The 21,254-nt window shown below is 38.1% G+C and overlaps 2 protein-coding genes and 1 non-coding gene across 4 annotated transcripts; all 3 read left to right on the forward strand.

Annotated features, from left to right (window-relative positions):
* Nucleotides 1-1,123: 1,123 nt before the first annotated feature.
* On the forward strand, nt 1,124-13,410 carry dyrk1ab (dual-specificity tyrosine-(Y)-phosphorylation regulated kinase 1A, b). 2 transcript variants are annotated; one of them, XM_058799653.1, is made up of 11 exons: nt 1,124-1,800; nt 5,997-6,193; nt 6,406-6,498; nt 6,737-6,925; nt 7,187-7,334; nt 7,437-7,723; nt 7,824-7,970; nt 8,458-8,598; nt 8,706-9,009; nt 9,131-9,255; nt 9,816-13,410. In XM_058799653.1, exons 2-11 carry the CDS (start codon nt 6,074-6,076, stop codon nt 10,404-10,406), a joined length of 2,145 nt encoding a protein of 714 aa, XP_058655636.1. In that variant the 5' UTR covers nt 1,124-1,800; nt 5,997-6,073; the 3' UTR covers nt 10,407-13,410. The 2 variants fall into 2 exon arrangements, with proteins under 2 accessions (XP_058655636.1, XP_058655637.1); XM_058799654.1 differs by lacking the exon at nt 1,124-1,800 and adding an exon at nt 1,828-2,469.
* Nucleotides 13,411-13,687: 277 nt separating this feature from the next.
* Nucleotides 13,688-13,759, forward strand: trnap-cgg (transfer RNA proline (anticodon CGG)). Its single transcript has one exon. It is a non-coding gene; the product is annotated as a tRNA-Pro (tRNA).
* A 1,722-nt stretch (nt 13,760-15,481) lies between these two features.
* Nucleotides 15,482-20,124, forward strand: thap12b (THAP domain containing 12b). Its single transcript, XM_058799644.1, has 5 exons — nt 15,482-15,737; nt 16,453-16,573; nt 16,692-16,799; nt 17,670-17,706; nt 17,916-20,124. The coding sequence occupies exons 1-5, from the start codon at nt 15,649-15,651 to the stop codon at nt 19,802-19,804; spliced, it is 2,244 nt and encodes a 747-aa protein (XP_058655627.1). The 5' UTR covers nt 15,482-15,648; the 3' UTR covers nt 19,805-20,124.
* Nucleotides 20,125-21,254: the final 1,130 nt, after the last annotated feature.

Here is a 21,254-nt window from a genome sequence, read left to right on the forward strand (position 1 = left end):
ATAATACTTTATTTATAATAAAATATTAAATTCCCTGCAAATATTTATTGTACAGTGTTACAAAATTCATAATTTCTCTTTAAAAATAAAAGGCAAAAATGGAAAGAGCTACTTGGTTGAACAAGTATTAGAATTTTTAGGGGAACCTTAAAAGAACTGTTCCATGCCCTCAGGAACAGACAAATCCCATAATAACGACCCCAAAAGCATTGGAGATAATCCAAATCCAAACTCATCTGAAAAGTTAAGGCACTTTGACATTGTCATAAACATGATTTGACGGCTCACAGTAAACAAGCTGGCAAAGGACAAGAAATTTAGTTCACTGTAAACTATACTGTTACTTTACCACATAAATTCAAGAATGGTAGGAATGTATTCAAATTGTTACCTCCTCCAGCTCTTTTTATTCCTCAGTGCAGCTGTTGCTGTCCATGGTGCTGCAATGGCCAACTACAGATTCACATACTGCAACTGTTATGCAGGTTTAATAAAAACAAAATCAACACAAATATTACATTAATATCACAATCCAGCACTTTTTTTCAGACAATCAAATGGCTGTAAAAATAAGCCTGGCAAAAGGTACATAAGCACACAAGAAATCACATTAACCTGAGAAAGTTAGATTGTAATCCTACATAACGTTTTAATGAACTTTTAATATCATAAAGCCAGATAAAACTGACAAACGCAACACAATCACGATAAGCTTGCAGTGTCCTCTGGTGTTTTAAAACATGACTTATCCTAAACCTTATATCATTTGTTATACATTTTTACTTAGCACATGCAACATGTTTTACCTAAAACAAACGTGTTTATACATTATTATCGAGTAAGCATAGCATTTTGCATAATATAGTTAATTGTCCACAAACTACGCGTAAGCTGTCAATAATTAGCAAAAAACAGCCCAGTGTTGTTTAAAATAGTTCAGCGTTTTGCAAAATGCTTAAATGATTGTTTGTTTAAAGTTTCTTTGACAGTTTTACTTGATTGACACGGCGTGCAGCAACCTTTACTGTTCCCCCCTTCGAATCGTCATTTGAACATCCGGGTACTCGTCTTCTTGATTGACAGTTGCCATAGCAACAGCCCAGGCTGTCGCCATTTTGTCAGTTGCTTTATTAATCTTTCAAATGTTTTCGCTTCCCGCCGGAATAATGCAGTCACGCGCTCGTAACAGTGACAGTTTTAGAAAGGCTTCGCCAACCGCTTCGGACTGAAAACGACACCGGGACAAAGAATCGGAATGTCAGGAATATATTTGTTGGGCTAGTAGTCCGTGTCTCGGGTCCTCCGGGCCGGTCCGCTGCGCAGGTTTGGAACGCGCGCCATTTTGTGAAAACTGACAGAAAAAGCTTAACGGTTTTTGTTCACCTTTTCACGTAGCGCTTTCTAGAATATCTGCATGTCGTTGGTTTTTTGTGACTAATTTTGCTTTTGAAAACAATTCATTTGCGTCTCCGCCTCTACAGAAGCGAATAATCTCGGATGTGCGTTTCTGAGCGCTAGCTGGTTAGCCGCGTTCGTTAAAGTCACTGAGAAAGAGCGCTAACTAGCCGCTAGCCATCACTTCACCACTTACAAACCATGATTAATACACAAATGAGATCTGACATGGGCAAAAACGCATTGGAAAGACGCCGTTTTACCTGTCAATCGAAATAGGAAGGCATTTAGCCCCGTCTGGCTCAATACATTAGGGGTGTCTCATCGGAAGCAGCGTAGAGAAACTGGATCAGTCGCCTCACTTTACTGGATCTGGGACTTTAAATGAAGATCACACCATCAAAGGTGAGTATTTGAGATTTGTAGAGGTCTAAGTGAATCTTGTGGCCTTTGTAGGTTTGTTTACAAACCGCTTGTTTGGTTGCAGCTACAGGCTAGGTTGATTTGGCCTAGATGGCTAGCCGATTAATAACTTTCCTCGCGTTAGTTAGCGATCTTTGTTCATGCACCAGATAGCTCATCCGATCATCAGCGTCTGCTTTTACACTCCCCAAGCCCCAGCAGCGAGCATTTGTGCAGGTTTTAGGACAGTCTGTTAGTCGTTTATCAGGTAACCCCGTGTAGCTTCGCTAGGTCAGACTGCCGGAGCAAATGTGTGTGAATGTGGGGTTTGCTCAGCCTACGATTTTATATATACCCTCAGAAAGTCTGCCAGCTGGTGATTACAGAAGTGTATCATCACATCACTCCGATGGGAGTGTTTGGCTGGTAACGCTGGTGGTGGAGGTGATGATGATGATGATGAAGCCCCATGACTAGCGTGTTGTCAGTTAGCCATCAGGCTGGTTTCCTGTCGGGGGAGGGGGGCTGACATTAGCCAGCGATGTGATGCCTAACCATAGTTATCCAGCAAACATTGCTCAGTCATGTAGTACGGGTTTAGACTTTAGCGTGACGATGGAGACGTTAAACGAGTCCGATCGAGCCCGATGAATGGCTAAGCCAGCTAGAGAGGTAAGGTCCGCTTTGCCTGTGACTATCACTCAGTTTAACTCTGGTTAGTTTGCTCAGTGTTAAAGGGTTTTTATCAAGTTATTTATAGTGAACGTGAAGGAATGGATGGTACGCTGCTCAGATTTGTATTTGGTAGTCTGTGAAGAAATGCTTTCGTCTTATTCAGTTGAATAATGGTCTCTGACCAGGTAAATACAGGACAGGTTGTAAGATTCCCCCTCAGTGTCACCTGAAGGTTCAGCTTTGGTGATGTTATATACATAATAAAAGTACAGCTCATACAGATGCATTGTGCATAGAGAAATGTCTCTTAAATAGGGTCATGGTTTGTTGCTTCTGTTTCTCTGAGGTAAACTTTATTCTGAAAGTTCATAGGTAGATCTATATCAGATGCCATCTTTTTTGTCTATCACTTCCTCCCACAGCAGTCTAGAAGTGTGATTGACAGTGGTCCTAGTTTAACAGGGGGTTTTTGTTTTTCTTTCCTGTGATGAAGTTTATTCGTTGTTTTGCACAAACCTTATTTCAGTCACACTAGAAGAATAAGTCGCATGCGTTTAGCTGGATATGCAGGAATGGGCCTACATGCACAAAAGGACCAGGATCTGTACTGTCGCGTACACTTTTCTCTTTACACTCCATGCGCAGTCCAGTATCCCTTTTCTTTCTATCTTATTGACATTGTTTTGGAGTTTCAGTGGTGCTGAAATCCAGCTGATCTGCTGTAGTGTTATTCCTGGGCTTGTTTTTTTAATTAGCTGTTTAGAAATTAGTCATAACATTTAGATTAATTATAACTTATGTAACTTATGGAAATTTTAATGGGGGGAAATGCTATTTTTGTCAACACTTGAGTATGTTTGGTTAAATTAGACAAAGTTCTGTAGTAATTGTGAACTTAGGCTTACTTGTAGAAATAGGAATTCAGTGTTACCCAAGTAAATACAAATGCACGCTTTACATGCTCAGTTTTGAGACGAGTTGTAATTTCTGTAAATTGTTCCTCTTTCATTGTGATGTTTGTTCATCAAAGTTTATTTGCAGCCCTTCTATTCATGTAGGACTCTTAAGGAAAGTTAGAAATGTGGGAGGATAAGTTAGTTAACACTTATTGTAAGTGAATCAAACATTTTACAGCTAATTAAGATGAAATTAAATTATATTGGAAATCATACATCCAGGTTAGCTGTTTGCATCTCTTGTTTTGAAGCAGAAACTGTTGTGCAGTTATGCACGTCTTACTATGTTGATTCCTGTGGTGGTACTTGTCAAATTCAGTACTTGTCACTGTGTAAAATGATGGTTAAAGTTGAACATTGCTGCATTTAGTCACTTTGACATTGGTTTGAAGTGGGATATCTAGTGGGTAGCAAAAAACCATCAAGCTGTTTTCTTTTTTGTGGCTTAGTCATAACTTGGGTGAAGTTTGTCTCTGTTTGTTCTATCTACTTTTTTGTTCTTGTGCTCCACACCAAATAAGTGGAATAATTTCTGGGACATGTAACACATTTTAGCTTTGTATTTTGAGAAGGTGTCACTGGCCATCTTAAAAGTCATAAATTACAGGGAGCTGACCCACTATTACACTATAAGTAAGGACCAGTTGTGTTACAGAGCTTTATTATAAATTGGAAAATGTTTGATGGAAAGCCGTAATTGTTCTTGTTTCATGTGCATTCAACATGTTTGGCATTGTTGTGAGAAGGTCATTTAATGATCACAGTCCCTGACTGTACAGTAGTCAAGGGAATTTATTGTATGTTTGATGTTTACCTGGCCTGCCAATAGCCAGACATGCCATGGAATAGAATTAATTGAAAAGGATCAATTAAATGTCAAAAGCTCCTGAGGGTAATTTATTATTATTTGGTTATTACAAAACATATATCACTAGTTTTTGCTAGTGTTGTTAAAAACAAGTCTTATAATTAATTTATTCATATTATTTTTACTTGATTTCATCCCTTGAAACAGATCAGTAAACAGAAAAAAACAAATATATCGTATTTCTTGTTGTTTTTTGTAGTTTAGTCAGATTCAGAAATAAAATGTCAATCTGAGAAGGACTCGTGTAAAATCTGAGTGACACTGAATGGTGAAATGCGCCTCAGAGGGTTATATTTAATGTTTATATTTGCAAAGCCTTGTTGACATATTTTATATGTTACCAACTTTATCATTTTTAATACAGGTCTATAAATTCGTATTTCTGCTTTAAGTTATAAAGGCTGCTTATAAATCACAAAAAAACAGAACTAGATATGCAGTAAGAGCATCTTCTGTGGTGCAGAATGTAATGTTTCTGTTTGTACTGTGACATACATCAGTTTCTCTCTTGGTGAACTGCATGCAGTCCTTGACAACATGAATCATCAAGCCCATGTTGAGAAATATGCCTTAGCAGAACAGTTAAAAAATACAAGCAACTCTGATATTTTACTGTACCTTTTTAAAAAATATAGAATCAATTTAAAATGTTTATGTTGGTAAATTAGTGTAAAAATGCTATTATTTCATAGGCTTTTGTCCTGAAAATCATTTTAAATGGTTGTGTTTGAGGCTGTAGAAGTGTTTCCATCCTCTGATATTTTGTGGATCACATGAATTCTTTGCCCTGCCTTAGTTAGGTCAGCTGAATCATTCTCTGCTCCTACACCACGAGTGGGGTCTGAGCTGCTATTTTGCTGTCAGGCTCCAATGTGGTGGATGCTTCATCTAAGTGTGCCAAAGTTCAATTTTATTTCTTGTTTATTTCTTGTTTTCTTATTGGAAAATGGGAGCAGCTCTGCCCTGGCAACAAAAGTAGGCTATTTGCATACTCTTCTGTGATTGGCTTGAACATTGATGGGCTTGCCAAATCACACTGTATCTTCTTGGTGATAGGCTATGCTAATTAGGTGCTGTTGCTGGGATTCTGAATAGTGGTGGGATTCTGTGTGGCTGTGGTGCATTGTGTTGCCTGGCAAGAGATGCTGATATATGAGCAAGCTTCTTATAATTATCACAATTTACAGCTTAAAAAAGGACAGATTTCTGACCGAAGATTTTTGTACTTGACATGAAATTTGCACTGTAGTCTTTTCTCTTTTTATTTAGAAATTGAGAAGAGATCTTTTTTTTTTTTTTTTTTTTTTTCATTTCTGTAGTTATGTTAAATGATATTGTCTTTTTTTAATTACTATGCTTTAATTGTTAGTGCCTTTATTTTTTTTCTGCCATTCCTCTTCCTCTTACAGGGATGTGTTTTGCTATATTCCGATAAACAAGATTAATAAATTCATTGATTTATTTATTTTTTTTGTACATATGTATATATTCTCTTTCTATCCTATTGTGTTTTAGTTCTAGTGCTACAAGCCTATGCTTCATTTTTGTTACATAAAAATCTCAGAGATGGCTTTGCTCTCCTAAACCAGAGAAAAAAGGATAGTCTTAATAACCTGAAAGAGGTTTGCGGTTCAAAGGATCACAGGGAGAGAGGAGAATTTTGTTCTAACACACACTAATTTAGCTTAAATTTCCTCTAGGGGGAGAGACCTCAGCATGCAAACCCTCGTCTGTCCGGCTTGCACCCTCTCTTTCTTTCCATGCTGCTGGTCTTCAGATGGCTGCTCCCATGCCTCATTCGCACCAGCAGTACAGTGACTGTCACCAGCAGAGTACAGATCAGTCTGTCACTGTACTGCCATACAGTGATCAGACACAAGCACTCACTGCCAGCCAGGTACTGGATGCTCCGCTCCTGTTTATGCACTTAGTGTTTTTGCATTGTGAATAAACATGGATGAGTTATTGCACTTTGTGAAATGAATACTTCCTGTTACTTTTCGCTTATCCTTTGGATTATTTTACCTCTTAGTCAAAAAGTATGTGAATTTGTTAAATTAAAAATGTGTCACCTAGTAAATACACGTGTTTCCCCTTCTTTTATTGCAGAGGCACATGCCCCAGTGCTTTCGTGACCCCACTTTAGCTCCTTTAAGGAAGCTCTCCATAGACCTGATCAAAACCTACAAACACATCAATGAGGTAAAAATGTCTTCATTTTATTGCTATTTTCATATCTATATTACTTTCCTTGCCATAGTACAGCATAAAATAAAGCTAAAGAATAGTTAAGAACAAAATTATGATACTAGATCATAAGTAGTCGTACCTCTGAAAAGTCTTTTAGGAAGTTTTCACACTAAGTTAAGAGTGCAACAATGCTCAAGGATTTTTGAATTGAGACTAATGCGGTGAAGCTTACTTGCTCTCCTTTGTATAGGTGTATTATGCAAAAAAGAAACGACGGCATCAACAGGGTCAAGGTGAGGACTCCAGCCACAAGAAAGAAAGGAAAGTCTTCAATGATGGCTACGATGATGAGAACTATGACTACATTGTCAAGAATGGGGAAAAATGGATGGACCGCTATGAAATTGACTCTTTAATTGGAAAAGGGTCATTTGGCCAGGTATAATGTCTTGAGTTTTCTTCAGTTGTTTAAGATTTATTTTTGAAAGGGGAAAAAATAAAATGATAAATGTTAGAAAATTGGGATATTATCAGCATTTTACCTGATAAAATAGAGGCTAAATTATTGTTTTGAACTTTGAAAGCAAGATCCATGGCTGGCAAAATGATGCATGGTGTAATTGCCATTTCAAAGTAGTTTCAAGATCTTATAAGCAAACAAAAGTATTGTCTTATATGAATGTAATTGGCACTTTTTTAGGTTGTAAAAGCTTACGATCGAGCTGAGCAAGAGTGGGTAGCAATTAAGATTATCAAGAACAAGAAAGCCTTTCTGAATCAAGCTCAAATTGAAGTACGGCTTCTCGAGCTCATGAACAAACATGACACAGAGATGAAATACTATATAGGTAAGCAGCCTGTTCAATTCTGTGATATCATTTCAAAATCTTTGCATACAGTGCATTCCTTCAATTTTAAATATAAAAATCGAAATGCATTTCTTTTCTCAGTACACTTGAAACGGCACTTCATGTTCCGGAATCATCTTTGCTTAGTATTTGAAATGTTGTCATACAACCTGTATGACTTGTTACGGAATACGAACTTCAGAGGTGTCTCTTTGAATCTGACACGGAAGTTTGCCCAGCAGTTGTGTACAGCACTACTGTTTCTCGCTACACCTGAGCTCAGCATCATCCACTGTGACCTAAAGCCAGAGAACATCCTGCTATGTAACCCCAAGAGAAGTGCCATCAAAATAGTGGACTTTGGGAGCTCCTGCCAACTGGGACAAAGGGTATTATGAACTGACTTATTTACTGAACATGAGGAAAGTGTGGAGATTTGTTACAGAATGCTTCAAGTAATTGATTGTGTATTCGTCCTCCTCCCATCAGATATATCAGTACATCCAGAGTCGATTCTACCGCTCCCCTGAAGTGTTATTGGGAATGCCGTATGACTTGGCCATAGACATGTGGTCTCTGGGATGTATTCTGGTGGAAATGCATACAGGAGAGCCTCTATTTAGTGGAGCCAATGAGGTAATGAGCTGTATGAGTTGGTATTAATATTATTAATGATGATGATTGTTATTATAACTAATGTTTCCCGTGTCCTTAAACACCATGAATACAAGTTTTATGAGTAACTACTACATTGATATGTGGGAATGAATCCCCTAAATTATTGTTTAATTTGTACAGAATACAGGAGTTAGATTCTACATAACTAAAACTGAATGTTATAGTAAAAAAACATAGATAAAACAAATGGTCACACTTTATTTAAGGTCCAATTCTCGCCAGTTCTTTCTGCTTATTTATAGTTAGTAAGATAGTTGTTAAGTTTAGGTGTTGGGTAGGATTAGGGATGTAGATGGTCATGTAGAATATGTGCTTTATAAGTACTAATAAACAGCTAATATATTATTAATAAGCATGCCAATAAGCAACTAGGTAATAGTGAGAATTGGTCCCTATACTAAATGTGTTGCTTAACAAACTTATTCTTCAATCGAAACCCTATCAGGTGGACCAAATGAACAAAATTGTTGAAGTACTTGGGATCCCACCCAATCACATTATGGACCTAGCACCAAAAGCCAGGAAGTTCTTTGAGAAGTTGTCAGATGGGACATGGAGTATTAAGAAGACCAAAGATGGAAAAAGGGTACGTGTTACTGATATTTTACTATCGTGGGATTTTTGTTTTTATGCAGCTTTTGTGGGAATGCTTGTTATTGTTGCTAGAACGTCTTTCTACTTTTCTGTGAGCAGTACAAACCTCCGGCATCTCGAAAGCTCCATGCTATCTTGGGAGTGGAATGTGGTGGACCAGGCGGTCGTCGGGCAGGAGAATCTGGCCACGCAGTAGCTGACTACTTGAAGTTCAAGGACCTCATTCTCAGAATGCTGGACTATGACCCCAAGACGCGAATTCAGCCCTACTATGCTCTCCAGCACAGTTTCTTCAAGAAGACGACGGATGAAGGAACCAATACAAGCAGTAGTGTGTCAACAAGTCCTGCACTTGAGCAGTCGCAGTCATCAGGGACCACTTCTAGTACATCCTCAAGCTCAGGTTCTACTACGATTTCATCTGTTCTGGTCTCTAAGCTCTTGGTTGAAACTGACTTGATAGTAATGTGTTTAAAAAAGCTTAAACGCTTAAAGCTTAACGTAGTTCATTTCCTCTGCTTCAGGAGGATCGTCTGGAACAAGCACCAGTGGCAGAGCAAGATCCGATCCAACTCATCACCATCGGCACAGCAGCGGGCATTTCGGCACAGCCATGCCAGCCATAGACTGTGACAACCTTTGCCCTCAGGTGAGCCCGCCTGGTTGATCTTGTCAAGTAGTTAAAGCAAAGTCCCTTTCAAGGAAAGTCTGTTCACTCGGCCGCCATATTTGCAACGCCTCCGGGCAGCTCAAACAAAACCAAGTCATCTACATGACTGGGGGAATCCTGAAATCTCAAAAATGGCTCGCTGAACTAGCGATTAAATTACATATTACAAATCAGCAACAAAATCAGACACAAACTGCCCCATGAATGTTGTTTCTTATGCTCAAATAGCATTTAAAAACCCTTTTTTTTTCAGGCTAGACCAGCCAATGCGCATGTGTAGCTCCAACGCGCTTATGACTGTGCATGCGCATCGACTGGTCCAGCCTCAGGTTTCTATGGGAACCGAACCGCAATGACTATACCAATCAACGATTGGCTCTTTCATTTAGAAGGTGGTACTATCCCGCCATATTGCGCGTTGCACTTTCTCCCATTCATAAGTATAGGAGTGAACCGTCTTTGTATTTCTATAGTCTTTGGTTAAAGCAATTCAAAGTTAGGCCTTTATGGCTGAACAATGTTTTTCCTTATTTGTGCAGGCGAGACAGCCTTATCATCCACCAGTAGTATGGCCTGGAATCGTAGGACCAGAACCTGTCACTGTAGAGACTCATCCAGTCCAGGAAACCACTTTTCATGTGCCTCCCCAGCATCCCAAGGCATTGCACCCCCATCACCACCATCATCACCATGGACAGGTCATAGCAACGCGACCACGGCCGCGACTCTACAACTCGCCCACCAACAGCGCCTCCACCCAGGATTCCATGGAGGTGGTGCATGGTCATCTGTCCATGACATCCCTGTCTTCCTCGGCATCCTCTTCCTCCACATCTTCCTCTTCCACAGGAAACCAAGGCAACCAGGCTTACCAGCTCCGCCAGCTTCCTGCCAACACCCTGGACTTTAGCCAAAACGGAAGTATAAGTATGAGTATGGGTTTGGGTGCCTTCTCAAATCCTCGCCAAGAGACTGGTATGGCTGGACATCCCACGTACCCTGTTGCCACAAACACAGGAACTGGTCACTTTATAGCAGAGGGACACCTGGGCATGAGACAAGGCATTGATAGGGAAGATTCTCCGATGACTGGAGTCTGTGTTCAGCAGAGCTCGATGGCCAGCTCGTGACTTTAGCTGAAATGGGTTTGTTTTTCTGTGTGAATTTTATTTTTGTTTTTTGTTTTGTTCCGTTTTTTTTTTTTTTTTTTATGGTGGTGTTTTCATTTCATTTTCTCCTGTTTTTTCAAAAGGTGCATAGAGAATAAAAGCTGCTCACTTCTGAGGGGAGATATCACTGAACCGCTACAAATTGAAGAGTATTTAAAAAGTATATATGTATTTCCATCATTTTTACGTTGTCGATTTCTAGATAAGTTAATAATACTGCAAATAACCATAGTGAAACTGAGACACCCATCTGCCAATTCACTCACCTGCATACAGTACTTATTTACCATCTGTTACACCGGAAACTAGGAGATTTGTTTTTATTTGTCCCTTTTTTTGTTCAATACAGTGAGCATTTCAGAGCTGTGAGCTGTCGTACAGCTTTTTATATGTAAAGCAATGCAAAACATTTGTTTAGTTCAAACAAGTGAAACATTGGACATTATAATTTGGCTGGTCGTTCTTTTATTTACCCTTTAAGTGAAACTTCTCTAAAGAGCTGTGTGTTTAAACCTGTAGCGTGTCAAGGAAGCAGTACTTGCAGTGATATTTCGTGTTGTCGGTATCGTGTAACTCTTCGAGAGGGGGCACATAGCTGCGGAGCTCCGGTGGCGAGCGCTGGCCTAGCGGCGAGGAGGAGCTGGTGTTAGACAGACAGGTGCAGTACTCTTCAGGCCTGGAGTCCTCCAGACCGGACGGCTTCGACTACGTACAGCAGCTGAGGAGCGACGAGGGGGGACAGATCCCGATCCAGGTGGATCTGGGGCTGTTGTCGAGAACCCTTTGGCCTTATGACTTTTGGACCTTGACTGAAAAGGAGCTGGACTTTATCATTAAATAGAGATGATGGCTATCCTCTATTTTTAACATTTAAAGAGTCCTTAATTGGTTAGGGAAGGTGAATGAGAGTGGTTATTCAGAGGCCTTTATTTAGCAAAGATTTCTCATTTAAGGGACTCCAAATTGCAGGGTCTTGCTCAAACGTCCCTAACATGACTTCCTAAAATTGCCGAAGTGGGATTTCACATAGAAGGTATTCATTCCCATTAATTGGCTTTTTTTCCTTTTTTTTCCCCCCTCTTTATTTCCCGTCAAGCATGTGGTTCCCATTGAAAAACATCTGCATAAATTTGCCTCTTTGTGTTGAACACAGAAGATATGTAATGAGATTTATGTGACTGCCTTTTTTCTCCTCTTGAATTATGCTGTGAATTTTACACATTACTTTTTCTTCTTTATTACCATCTTTCTTTCTTTCTTTCTTTCTTTTGATATACCAAAGCAGTTGTTTTTTATAGCACTAGGTGTCTGTAAGAAATAATGTAGCAGTTCACCACTTCAGCCCAAGGTTCATCAAAGTCCATTTTAGTCTGTATACTCTCTCAAACTGGAACTTTTGCTGAACTTCATGTTTTAATGGTAACAAAAACTGAAATTGGTTTAATATATGGATAAACCTCCCCGATTTGTTACCTTTTTCATTTGTTTTTCCTGTCAAAGGGAGGGAAGGGACACTGACGGTTACTCTGCAGGCTACAGAGTAGCTGAGAGATCACAAATTATTCTGAGGAGAGAAAAGTGTTTTGTTTTGTATTTACCTGGTCTATCAGTCAGTGATGCTGCCTTTTATACCTAATTTGATGAACATGCTAATTTCTACCTTTTTAAATCTAAGTGGCTACTTAAATTTATTTATTCAGGCAGTCTACTGTAGCTACTGTGACCTCTGAGTCTGAGTTGAATTTGTTATCAAGTGATGGTTGGATGTTTGCCTCAGATGTGCTTATTCAAAGGGAAACTAGAGGAGACGCGCTGCCACACAGACACTGGGCACATGCATGTTGGTCTGAAGAGGATAAGTGTTTATAATCACTATTCAGTCACGTTAAGGATAGCTGTGCTCACTCGAGGTTGTGAGCCCCCACCTCCCCACCTAGCTTCTCACTTTAGGTCTCGATTCTTCAAAGGAACCCTGTTTGCTGCTGCTCTCGATCTAGCAGTTCTTCACAGACAGTGGGACACTATCCTGCCAGAAAGTGCGTGGTGTTCACATTTGCAGATTTTCCTTTCGCAAAGACATCACTTTCAGCCAGAATCATGTTTGGTATAACTACAAATCTCACAACGGCTAGTGGTAATCGGAAAAACAAAGGTTTACCTGAATGTTAGCTTGATTTCAAAATGTTGTTTATATATATCTATATCTCTATATATAACAGCATTCGAGTGCAGTTTGCTGACGTTGACACAAACATTCCAAAAATTCAAAATCTAAAAATTACAGAAACTTTTAAAGAGTGCACCTGTTTCAGCTGTCACTAAATGAGACCTGATTTAGTGCAGTTTTCATGAAATGCAGCCCCTTTTTAATAGTTGAAATAGAATTTATGTATATATTTATATTTTTTTAAATAAAGGAAGTATAGAACTCACTACATTGCTCCTGCTGGTATGTCAATTAAATTGCCATGTGTTTGCTTACCTGTTTATTTTATTTTATTTTTAACCCTTTTTGTCTTTCTTGGTCATTGGGCCAAAATTGCTTTTAGTCAGAGGCATTTGCCATCTCCAGGACAACATTAAAGGTAGGGCTTATAACTTGTACTGAAAGAATCTTTTCACAGGGTATGACGCATGTATGTCCACACTTTTTCTAATGCTCATGGTTTGCTAGGTCTGTTTCTCCCCCTTTCTCTTAAATGCATTATAGGTAAATGTCACTGATACACAAGATCATGGATTTTAATTCAACATTCTTCTGCCTTTTGGATTGATTTTATTCTTTCTTTTCAGATTTTCTTGACCCTTTTCATGCAACATGCACTATATAATTGAACAGCATGGGGAAAGGATAAGTGTCCACAGATTGTAAGATCTAGTCAAGACTTTGCTGTGTATATGAAAATGCCCTTTGTATTATATTCAAACAGTCTTATGTATGATATATAAAAAATAACTTAATTGACGCGTTCTTGGCTTTTTTCTTCTTTTATTCCCTGGTTTGTTGCTTCAAACACTACATCGGTCTGATTTAGAGGACTGTCTTAACCAGTAAGGTTAGTTCTTACAAGAATTTGTTAAATTAGTTTTTTTTGTAGATTATCGAATAATACATATAAATGAATAAAAGGTTCCCTTAAGTAAATCTACGAAAACTTCGTATTGATTAAAGGATCAGCATTAAACCGTGGTAATACACATGATAATAGTTTATGAGGCGGTATTTTCGCTATACAGTGCGCGGCTCGTTGGTCTAGGGGTATGATTCTCGCTTCGGGTGCGAGAGGTCCCGGGTTCAAATCCCGGACGAGCCCAAACTTTTCTTTATAGAATATCTACAGAATTTCTACACTTACAACTCGCATCGTTCCATGTAAATCTTCCGTGCTGAATTCTGGATACAATATATACAAATACACACTGATTACTTGGTATACGAAAAATGTATTTAATACGCAAGCAACGAGCACTGCTCATTTTCTATAGTTCTAAGGTAAAACTCAGTAATCTGTGATTTTAACGTTTAATATGATCATATGCTTTAACGACTCTACGCGTGTTATATAGCTGTTTGACTAGTTTTTATTAATTGGAATCTGGAATCGGTTCTTTCGAACAGTTCGTTTCAAAGAATCGGTTCAGATGCAGTGATTCTTTACGTCATGACGTAGTAATGAAATAGCGCGGTCCTGACACCCGGCATATTTAAAGAGCCTTTTTGACAGCTCATTTTTTAAAATAAAACTGGAGTATTTAAATTCTAACAACATATGCTACATTGCTGTTTTGAAGACCATGATTAGCGTCGTAGGCGTCTCTAAATACAATCTTGCATAATACCAGTGTATACTGTTCTCGTCGAACACACATTGCCATACCCGGTAACATTATGTTTTGTCAAATGTAGATAAAATGTGGGATAATTTATGGAGAAAATAAATTTACCCGGAGACAAAAGCATCACAAATGGTCTGAAACCTGCGCAGAGACACCCATGTTGCTACTGCCAACATGTCTGATGCCACAAAAATATTAAAACTAATTTGTGCAGATTGCAGAACGCTGAACGTTGGGATCTGAGAGGAGTTTTTTTTAGGAGCTGAAAATTGTCCGGTCTCTGCTGCCATCTACAGGATTCACGACTTAAATGTGTGCAAAGAGAGAGGAACTAGACAGGTGTCAGTGTTCAGTGCTAATGTGCTAACTTCAGATACAGTTTACTGATTCCTTTGTGCATTTACATTAAAGGAAGCAATGGATTTTGTTTTGTTTTCTTAAATATTGAAAATGGCTTATTGACTTAACATGATAACATGGAAATACAAACTACGCCACTCAAATGACTATTTCATGTCCATATATTTATTCATTTGGTATGAGGCTGTGTAAATCTGCATTATGTAGACTTCAACTGTGCTATCGAATGAGCTCACTAAATAATTATAATCAAAAATTTGACCTAAAACTAACTGAAATGATTACTTTGTGACTGTATGTTTCTGTTTACTACAGTAAAGCTGCATTAAAACAATCTATTATTATTTTTATTCCTATGATATTGCTATAAAGCAATATAAACAATGTGTAGTCATTATTTTTGTGAAAAACATTCACATCTGATTAAAAGAGTTTTAAACGGACTATTTAACACATTGTAACATAAACTGTTAAAAAAGACAATAAATAAGTAAATAAATAAATAAAAATCCCTGAAAATTCTTTATCTACAAAAGGGTCATTATGTGTTTCAAACAAAAGACAGAACTAGATACAAGAAACATTTAAAATGAATAGTTAATACTTTATAATACATATTTCAACTCAAAGTAAATGCAGATCCTCCAAATATTAGCGCACATATATATTTAATCCACAACTTTATAGTATATTGATATGCCGCATGCAAACAATAAGTACAAGCTGTTCACTCGAGAACCGTTTGGAATGAATCAGTTTTTGTGAACCGGTTCGACCGAATCATTGAAAAGATCCGACTCAAAGGAACGAGTCGTTAATCGCAACTGCTTTCAGTATGGCTGATGCATTGTGGGATTGAAACGAATTGCATTGTGGGTTGGCACGCCATCAATACTACTGTTTCATACTTGCGCGCCTTGTTCATTTTTGCAGTGTTGCAATGATTGTATTAGTGACACCCTAACTAATAAGAGTGTCTAGAGAGCTTTTGAACATTAAATGCACAATGCCAAATTTTTGTGCCGCTCCGAACTGTACCAGGAAAAGCACCCAGTCCGATTTAGCTTTCTTTAGGTTTCCAAGGGATCCAGAGAGGTATGACTTTTTTTTACAGCTTCAAAACATTATCACTGTCGTTTTGTGTTAATTAAACATGAAGACTGATATGAAAGTAATGCTTCCTGAGGAAGGTAAACCAAATTTGCACCTGCAAATCAGTGATGCTTTCTCAGACAGCTGAAGTGTAGTTAGTTAGTGCATGTTGACATAATATAACAAGGCTTCTCATATTTATACGTTTGAATTTCTGTGAAAAAAATTGTTAACATTAGTTTAGTGCTTGTAACAGTGAAGATAGTGTGGAGTAAACAGTTCATGTGCCTCTGCTCTTTAGCTGAACCTTTTTGTATTAGTATAGATTAAGATATCCTTGTTGATATTTGTTGTAAGTGTACTCGAGAATAATTTAATATGCTTGTATTTTATATTAGTCATTATACTTTAGTGCTTTGTTGCAGGTGTTGAATAATTCTAGACACTTCTAACCTGTTAGAATTTCATTATACAAAAATATCTCGTTAATCAAACTCTAGTGTTTAAATTGAAAAGAAAAATACCATAATATAGCTTCTACAGTAGTTTTCATCAACAAAACATTTGTGTATGAGTGTCAAACTCAGCAGTGTTCAATGTTTTTTTTTTTCGTTTGTTGCTCAGTTTTCTTGCCTGAACCAGTGAAAAAGTGTTTTCTACAAAAAATGTTATGCAAGAAATGAGTCATTGTGTATTTCTTATAACTTTATTTGTACAGATGTAGGTTGTGGGTGGAGAACTGTCGCCGGGCAGATCTGGAAGAGAAAACTCCCGATCAGCTGAACAAGCACTACCGACTGTGTGCGAAGCACTTTGAACCAGCCATGATATGCAAAACTGTAATGTTTTAAGAATTACAAGCATTTAACATTACTCGTAGTACAGGAACCTTTATGTTTTATCATATTATCTAAATAGTTAAAGTTGAATGGGTTTTTTTGTTACTGTGTTTTTCAGAGCCCTTACAGGACAGTATTGAGGGACACTGCTATCCCCACGATTTTTGATTTAACCAGCCACCTCGGCAATCCTCACAGCAGACATCGCAAACGCATCAAAGTTCTGGTAGAATACTTGTTTTCCCCATTCTCATTGAATTTCCTGCATTTGTTTTGAAACTGCATAATAACTTTTTTTTTTTTTGTCTGCAAAGTATCATATTACATATCGTTAGTGATAAGTTAAAACATTTAAAGGGATGGTTCACTCAAAAATTTTAATTCTGTCATTAATTACTCCCCCTCACCTTCGTTCATCTTCGGGACACAAATTAACATATTTATGATGAAATCCGAGAGCTTTCTGACCCTGCATAGACAACAACGCAACTGACACGTTCAAGGCCCAGAAACGTAGTAAGGACATTATTAAAATAGTCCATGTGATATCAGAGGTTCCTCATTAATTTTATGAAGCTACGAGAATACTTTTTGTGCACAAAAATAACATCTTCATTCAACAAAGCATTTCATCAAAAATATCTTGATTTGTGTTCTGAAGATAAACAAAGGTCTTATGGGTTTAGGACAACATGATGAGGGTGAGTAAAGGCCCGTTCACACCAAGCACGATAAAGATATAGTTCTAAAAATAGTTCTCAATATTAAAGACACAGAGAAACAATATCGTTGGAATCACTTTCAGAACTCTCTTTTTCCAGCTGATGAACGATACAAACATTGACAGCCAATCAGAATCGATCCTGCTATAACAAGCTCGAGAATTTAAAGCGACAGACACGCGTGCGCTTAGAATAAACAGATGATATCGTTTGCTGGTGTGGACGCTAATATCGTTATCTTTGTAGTTATCATTCTTGGTGTGAATGGGGCTTAATTAATGACTAAATTTTCATTTTTGGGTGAACTATCCTTTTAACACTATAAATCAGGACATAATTTAAATAGTGACACTTTACATTCCTGTTTTCCTCAGACAGATGAAGAGGTTCAGAAAATCAAAGAAAGACGATGTAAGTAAGATATAGTTGATTATTACACATCCTCCGTAGAATATTTGATTCTGATTGGTCAGCTGCAACATTTAGCAGTCAGTTCTTTTTTAATATTTGCTGTTGCCTATGGCGGCGCTGTATGTCACTCTGCTCATCTGGGTAATTGAAATTGATTAAACTGATATCTTAACCGATTCAAATTTGAATGTTTGTCTCTGTTTCTTTAGTGGAGTCTTCAATTGAACAACTACTCTCGAAAAAAGACTGCGACGCTCAGGATGACAGCGAGAACACTGACGACGTCCCTCAGCTGACGCCCGAGCAAAAAGACCTGAGAGAGTTCCTACGGTCTTCCTTTGAAGTCATGGTTTTGATAGGAAGGCAAAACTTTCCTTTCAGTTGCAACGCAAGAGAAGATGAGATGCGCTCTGAGGAGGAAAGGTTCTTAACTACAGGTAACTTTCAAGCACTAATTGAGAACCGTATCAACGCGGGTGATGAATTTCTTCGGAGGAGATTCGAGACGGCGGCTGTTAATGAAGAATATTGTTCGGCCATCCAGCAGAGGCAGCTTCTGGAGGTCTGCGAGAGATGCGTGCGTGAGGAGATCCTTCAGCAAGTCCGAGAATGTCGCTTCTTTTCCATCGTCACTGGGGAGTTAGTGGAGTTCCCAGAAGGAGAGCACCTGCCTGTATTCCTGCGCTTTGTTGACCAAGCCAACACTCTTAGAGAAGAGTTCATAGAGTTCCTCTCGTTTGAAGGAGAGGAGGTCGCTGTCGCTGAGAGGTTGGAGTCTCAGTTGACAAAAGGATGGGGCTTGAGTATGGAGCACTGCAGAGGACAAGCGCATGCGGGATCTGGGATACTTGGCACCAAGATGAAAGTCATTGCTGCCCAGCTCAAGGAGAAATATCCCATGGCGGTGATCACACCAACTTCCACCTGTGCACTTAATGTTCATCTTGCTAATGGCATGCCATTGACTGGAGTGCAAGATGTGATGTCCATTCTGAAGAAGACGAATGCGTTTTTTAAAGCATCTCCGTTGCTGCAGAGCGAACTTGATAATGCTATCTCCATCCTGTGTCAGGGAAACATAGAAAAAGAGAGCATTCTCAAAGAGGGCTCTCGATCAACCTGGACAGATCTTCATAATGTGTTCGAGATGGCCGTCGATTTGATGGAGCCGCTTCTGCTGTGTATGGACAGCATACACGACAATGAGGATCTGAAGTGGAACGACCAAATCACCAGTGATGCTTACGCCATTTCTGAGGCCTTGGCGGACTTTGAGTTCATCGTGACCCTGGTTATTTTAAAGAACGCATTGTCTTTTACGAGAGCTTTTGGTAAGAACCTACAAGGAGAAACCATTGATGTGTTTTTCGCTGCCAACAGCCTGACAGCAGTACTGCATTCCTTGCACGAGGTTTTGGACAATTTGGAAGTATACCATGAATTCTGGTTTGAAGAGGCTGTCAGTTTGGCGACTGCAATGGAGATCCCGGTGAGAGTCCCGAGGTTGTTTCTTCGGAAGCAACAGGCGGTGGAGACCATGGAAATACAGGCGGAGTCGTTCTTTAAGGAGTATCTTACACTGCCGGTTATGGAGTACATCACGCAGGAGGTCAAGGAGATCTTCTCTGAGAATCATCTCAAGGCGCTCAAGTGCTTGTCTCTCGTCCCCGCGGTCATGGGACAAATGAGGTTCAATACCTCTGAGGAGACCCATGCGGACATTTACAGGAGCGATCTGCCCCATCCGGACACACTGCCTGCTGAACTGCATTGTTGGAGGATAAAATGGAAACACAGAGGAAAGGAAGTAAGCTTGCCGTGCACCATTCACGAAACCCTTCAGCACTCCGATGTGAAGTTCTTCCCTAATGTTAATGCGTTTTTGAAAATATTAGCCACGTTGCCGGTGCTGAAGCTTGATGGGAGTCATGGTGAAACCGCACAAAGACGTTTACAAGCTTACCTCATGGACACTGCGGTAAACCAAAGATGTAAGAATCTGGCTGTGCTGAACATCAATTATCATATAAAGACGGACCTGGAAGAAATGGTTCAGTGTTATTTAAAAACCTACCCAGAAGAATGTGAGAGTGATTAACAGGTAAAGCATAGACTCTCCAAGTTTCGACTGCAAAAATCTTTGAGCTGTAAGTTGTGTAATTGTTTTGCATAATACAGTGCCAAATGTTTATTTTCATGTGTCTTTTGCCCCTGAAGAAATATAGTACTATTTTTACATTTGTGAGGACCGTCAAAAAAATTCACCATGTTAGTATCTGCAATTTGCTGAGTGGTCTTGCATTTTGTATGCTTGACTTTTTTGACTTGACAAAAATGACTTTGAAAATCAGCCATTAAAGACACCTTTGCATTTGTATAAACTGATCCGAAGTGTAAATAAAATGAAAGTACTTTTGATGCCGTCTTTTATAATGGTGTAATTTTTTTCTAATGTCACAGGTATACACTACTGCAGCTATTTAGTGCTGTAAATTAATCGCATCCAAAATAAAAGTTTTTTTTTTTTACATAATATATGTATGTGTACTGTGTATATGTGTATATATAAATACACACACATACAGTATATATTTTGAAAATATTTACATGTATATACATTTATATATTTATATTCTTATATTTTATATTATATATAAATATATTTAATATATACATAACATTTTTCTTTAATATATACATGTATGTGTTTGTATTTATATATGCATAATAAATATACACAGCATACACCTATATTATGTAAACAAAATATTTGACAGCACTACTATGTATTTACTTGGTAGCTATAAAAAGATCCCGTTAGTTAACTTTAGATTATAATGCATTAAATAATAAGAAAAACAGTTGCTACAGTATTAATCTTTGTTAGCGTTATTTAATAAAAATACAACTCTTCATTATTAGTTATTGTTAGTTTAGGTCCATTCAATATAAATAGGTCCATAACATATTAACAGATGCATGTTTTAATTTTAATAATGCTTTAAACATTGAAATAAGCATAAATTAAGATTATTAAATATTTTTATGGTTAGTTCATGTAAACTAATGTATTTATCCAGTGTCAACAAATGAAACCTTAAGTGTTGCTATTTACTCCCTGGTAATGCATTTATTGCTATGAAAATGAAGAACTGAAACAGATTGGAACTTCATGCATCAATATTGGTGGTAATAATAGCAACAACCTGTTTAACCAGATTTGTTTTAGTCTTGCTCCAGTATATCCAACTTAACACCTTTTTGCATGAAAATACAAAACATGCACAGCCTCATGCAGACACATTCTGCCTTCTATTGTATTTTATTATATTTTTACGCAATGCAGTAACAAATGCAACCAAAATAGTTATATTGTGTGAGCACCATGGCTTTAGCAAGATCACTGTGCCAGTTTATTTCATGCATTGTCTTTAATTATGTTTAGTAAGTATTTGGTAAATGCAATAAACCCTTTAACAATGCAAATGCCAAATGTTTAATGTTTAAAATAAATTGAAAAGTGACTTTAAACATTATAGTGCATAAAT

Source organism: Onychostoma macrolepis, chromosome 15 (assembly GCF_012432095.1).
Source record: "Onychostoma macrolepis isolate SWU-2019 chromosome 15, ASM1243209v1, whole genome shotgun sequence".
Taxonomy (NCBI): Eukaryota; Metazoa; Chordata; class Actinopteri; order Cypriniformes; family Cyprinidae; genus Onychostoma; species Onychostoma macrolepis.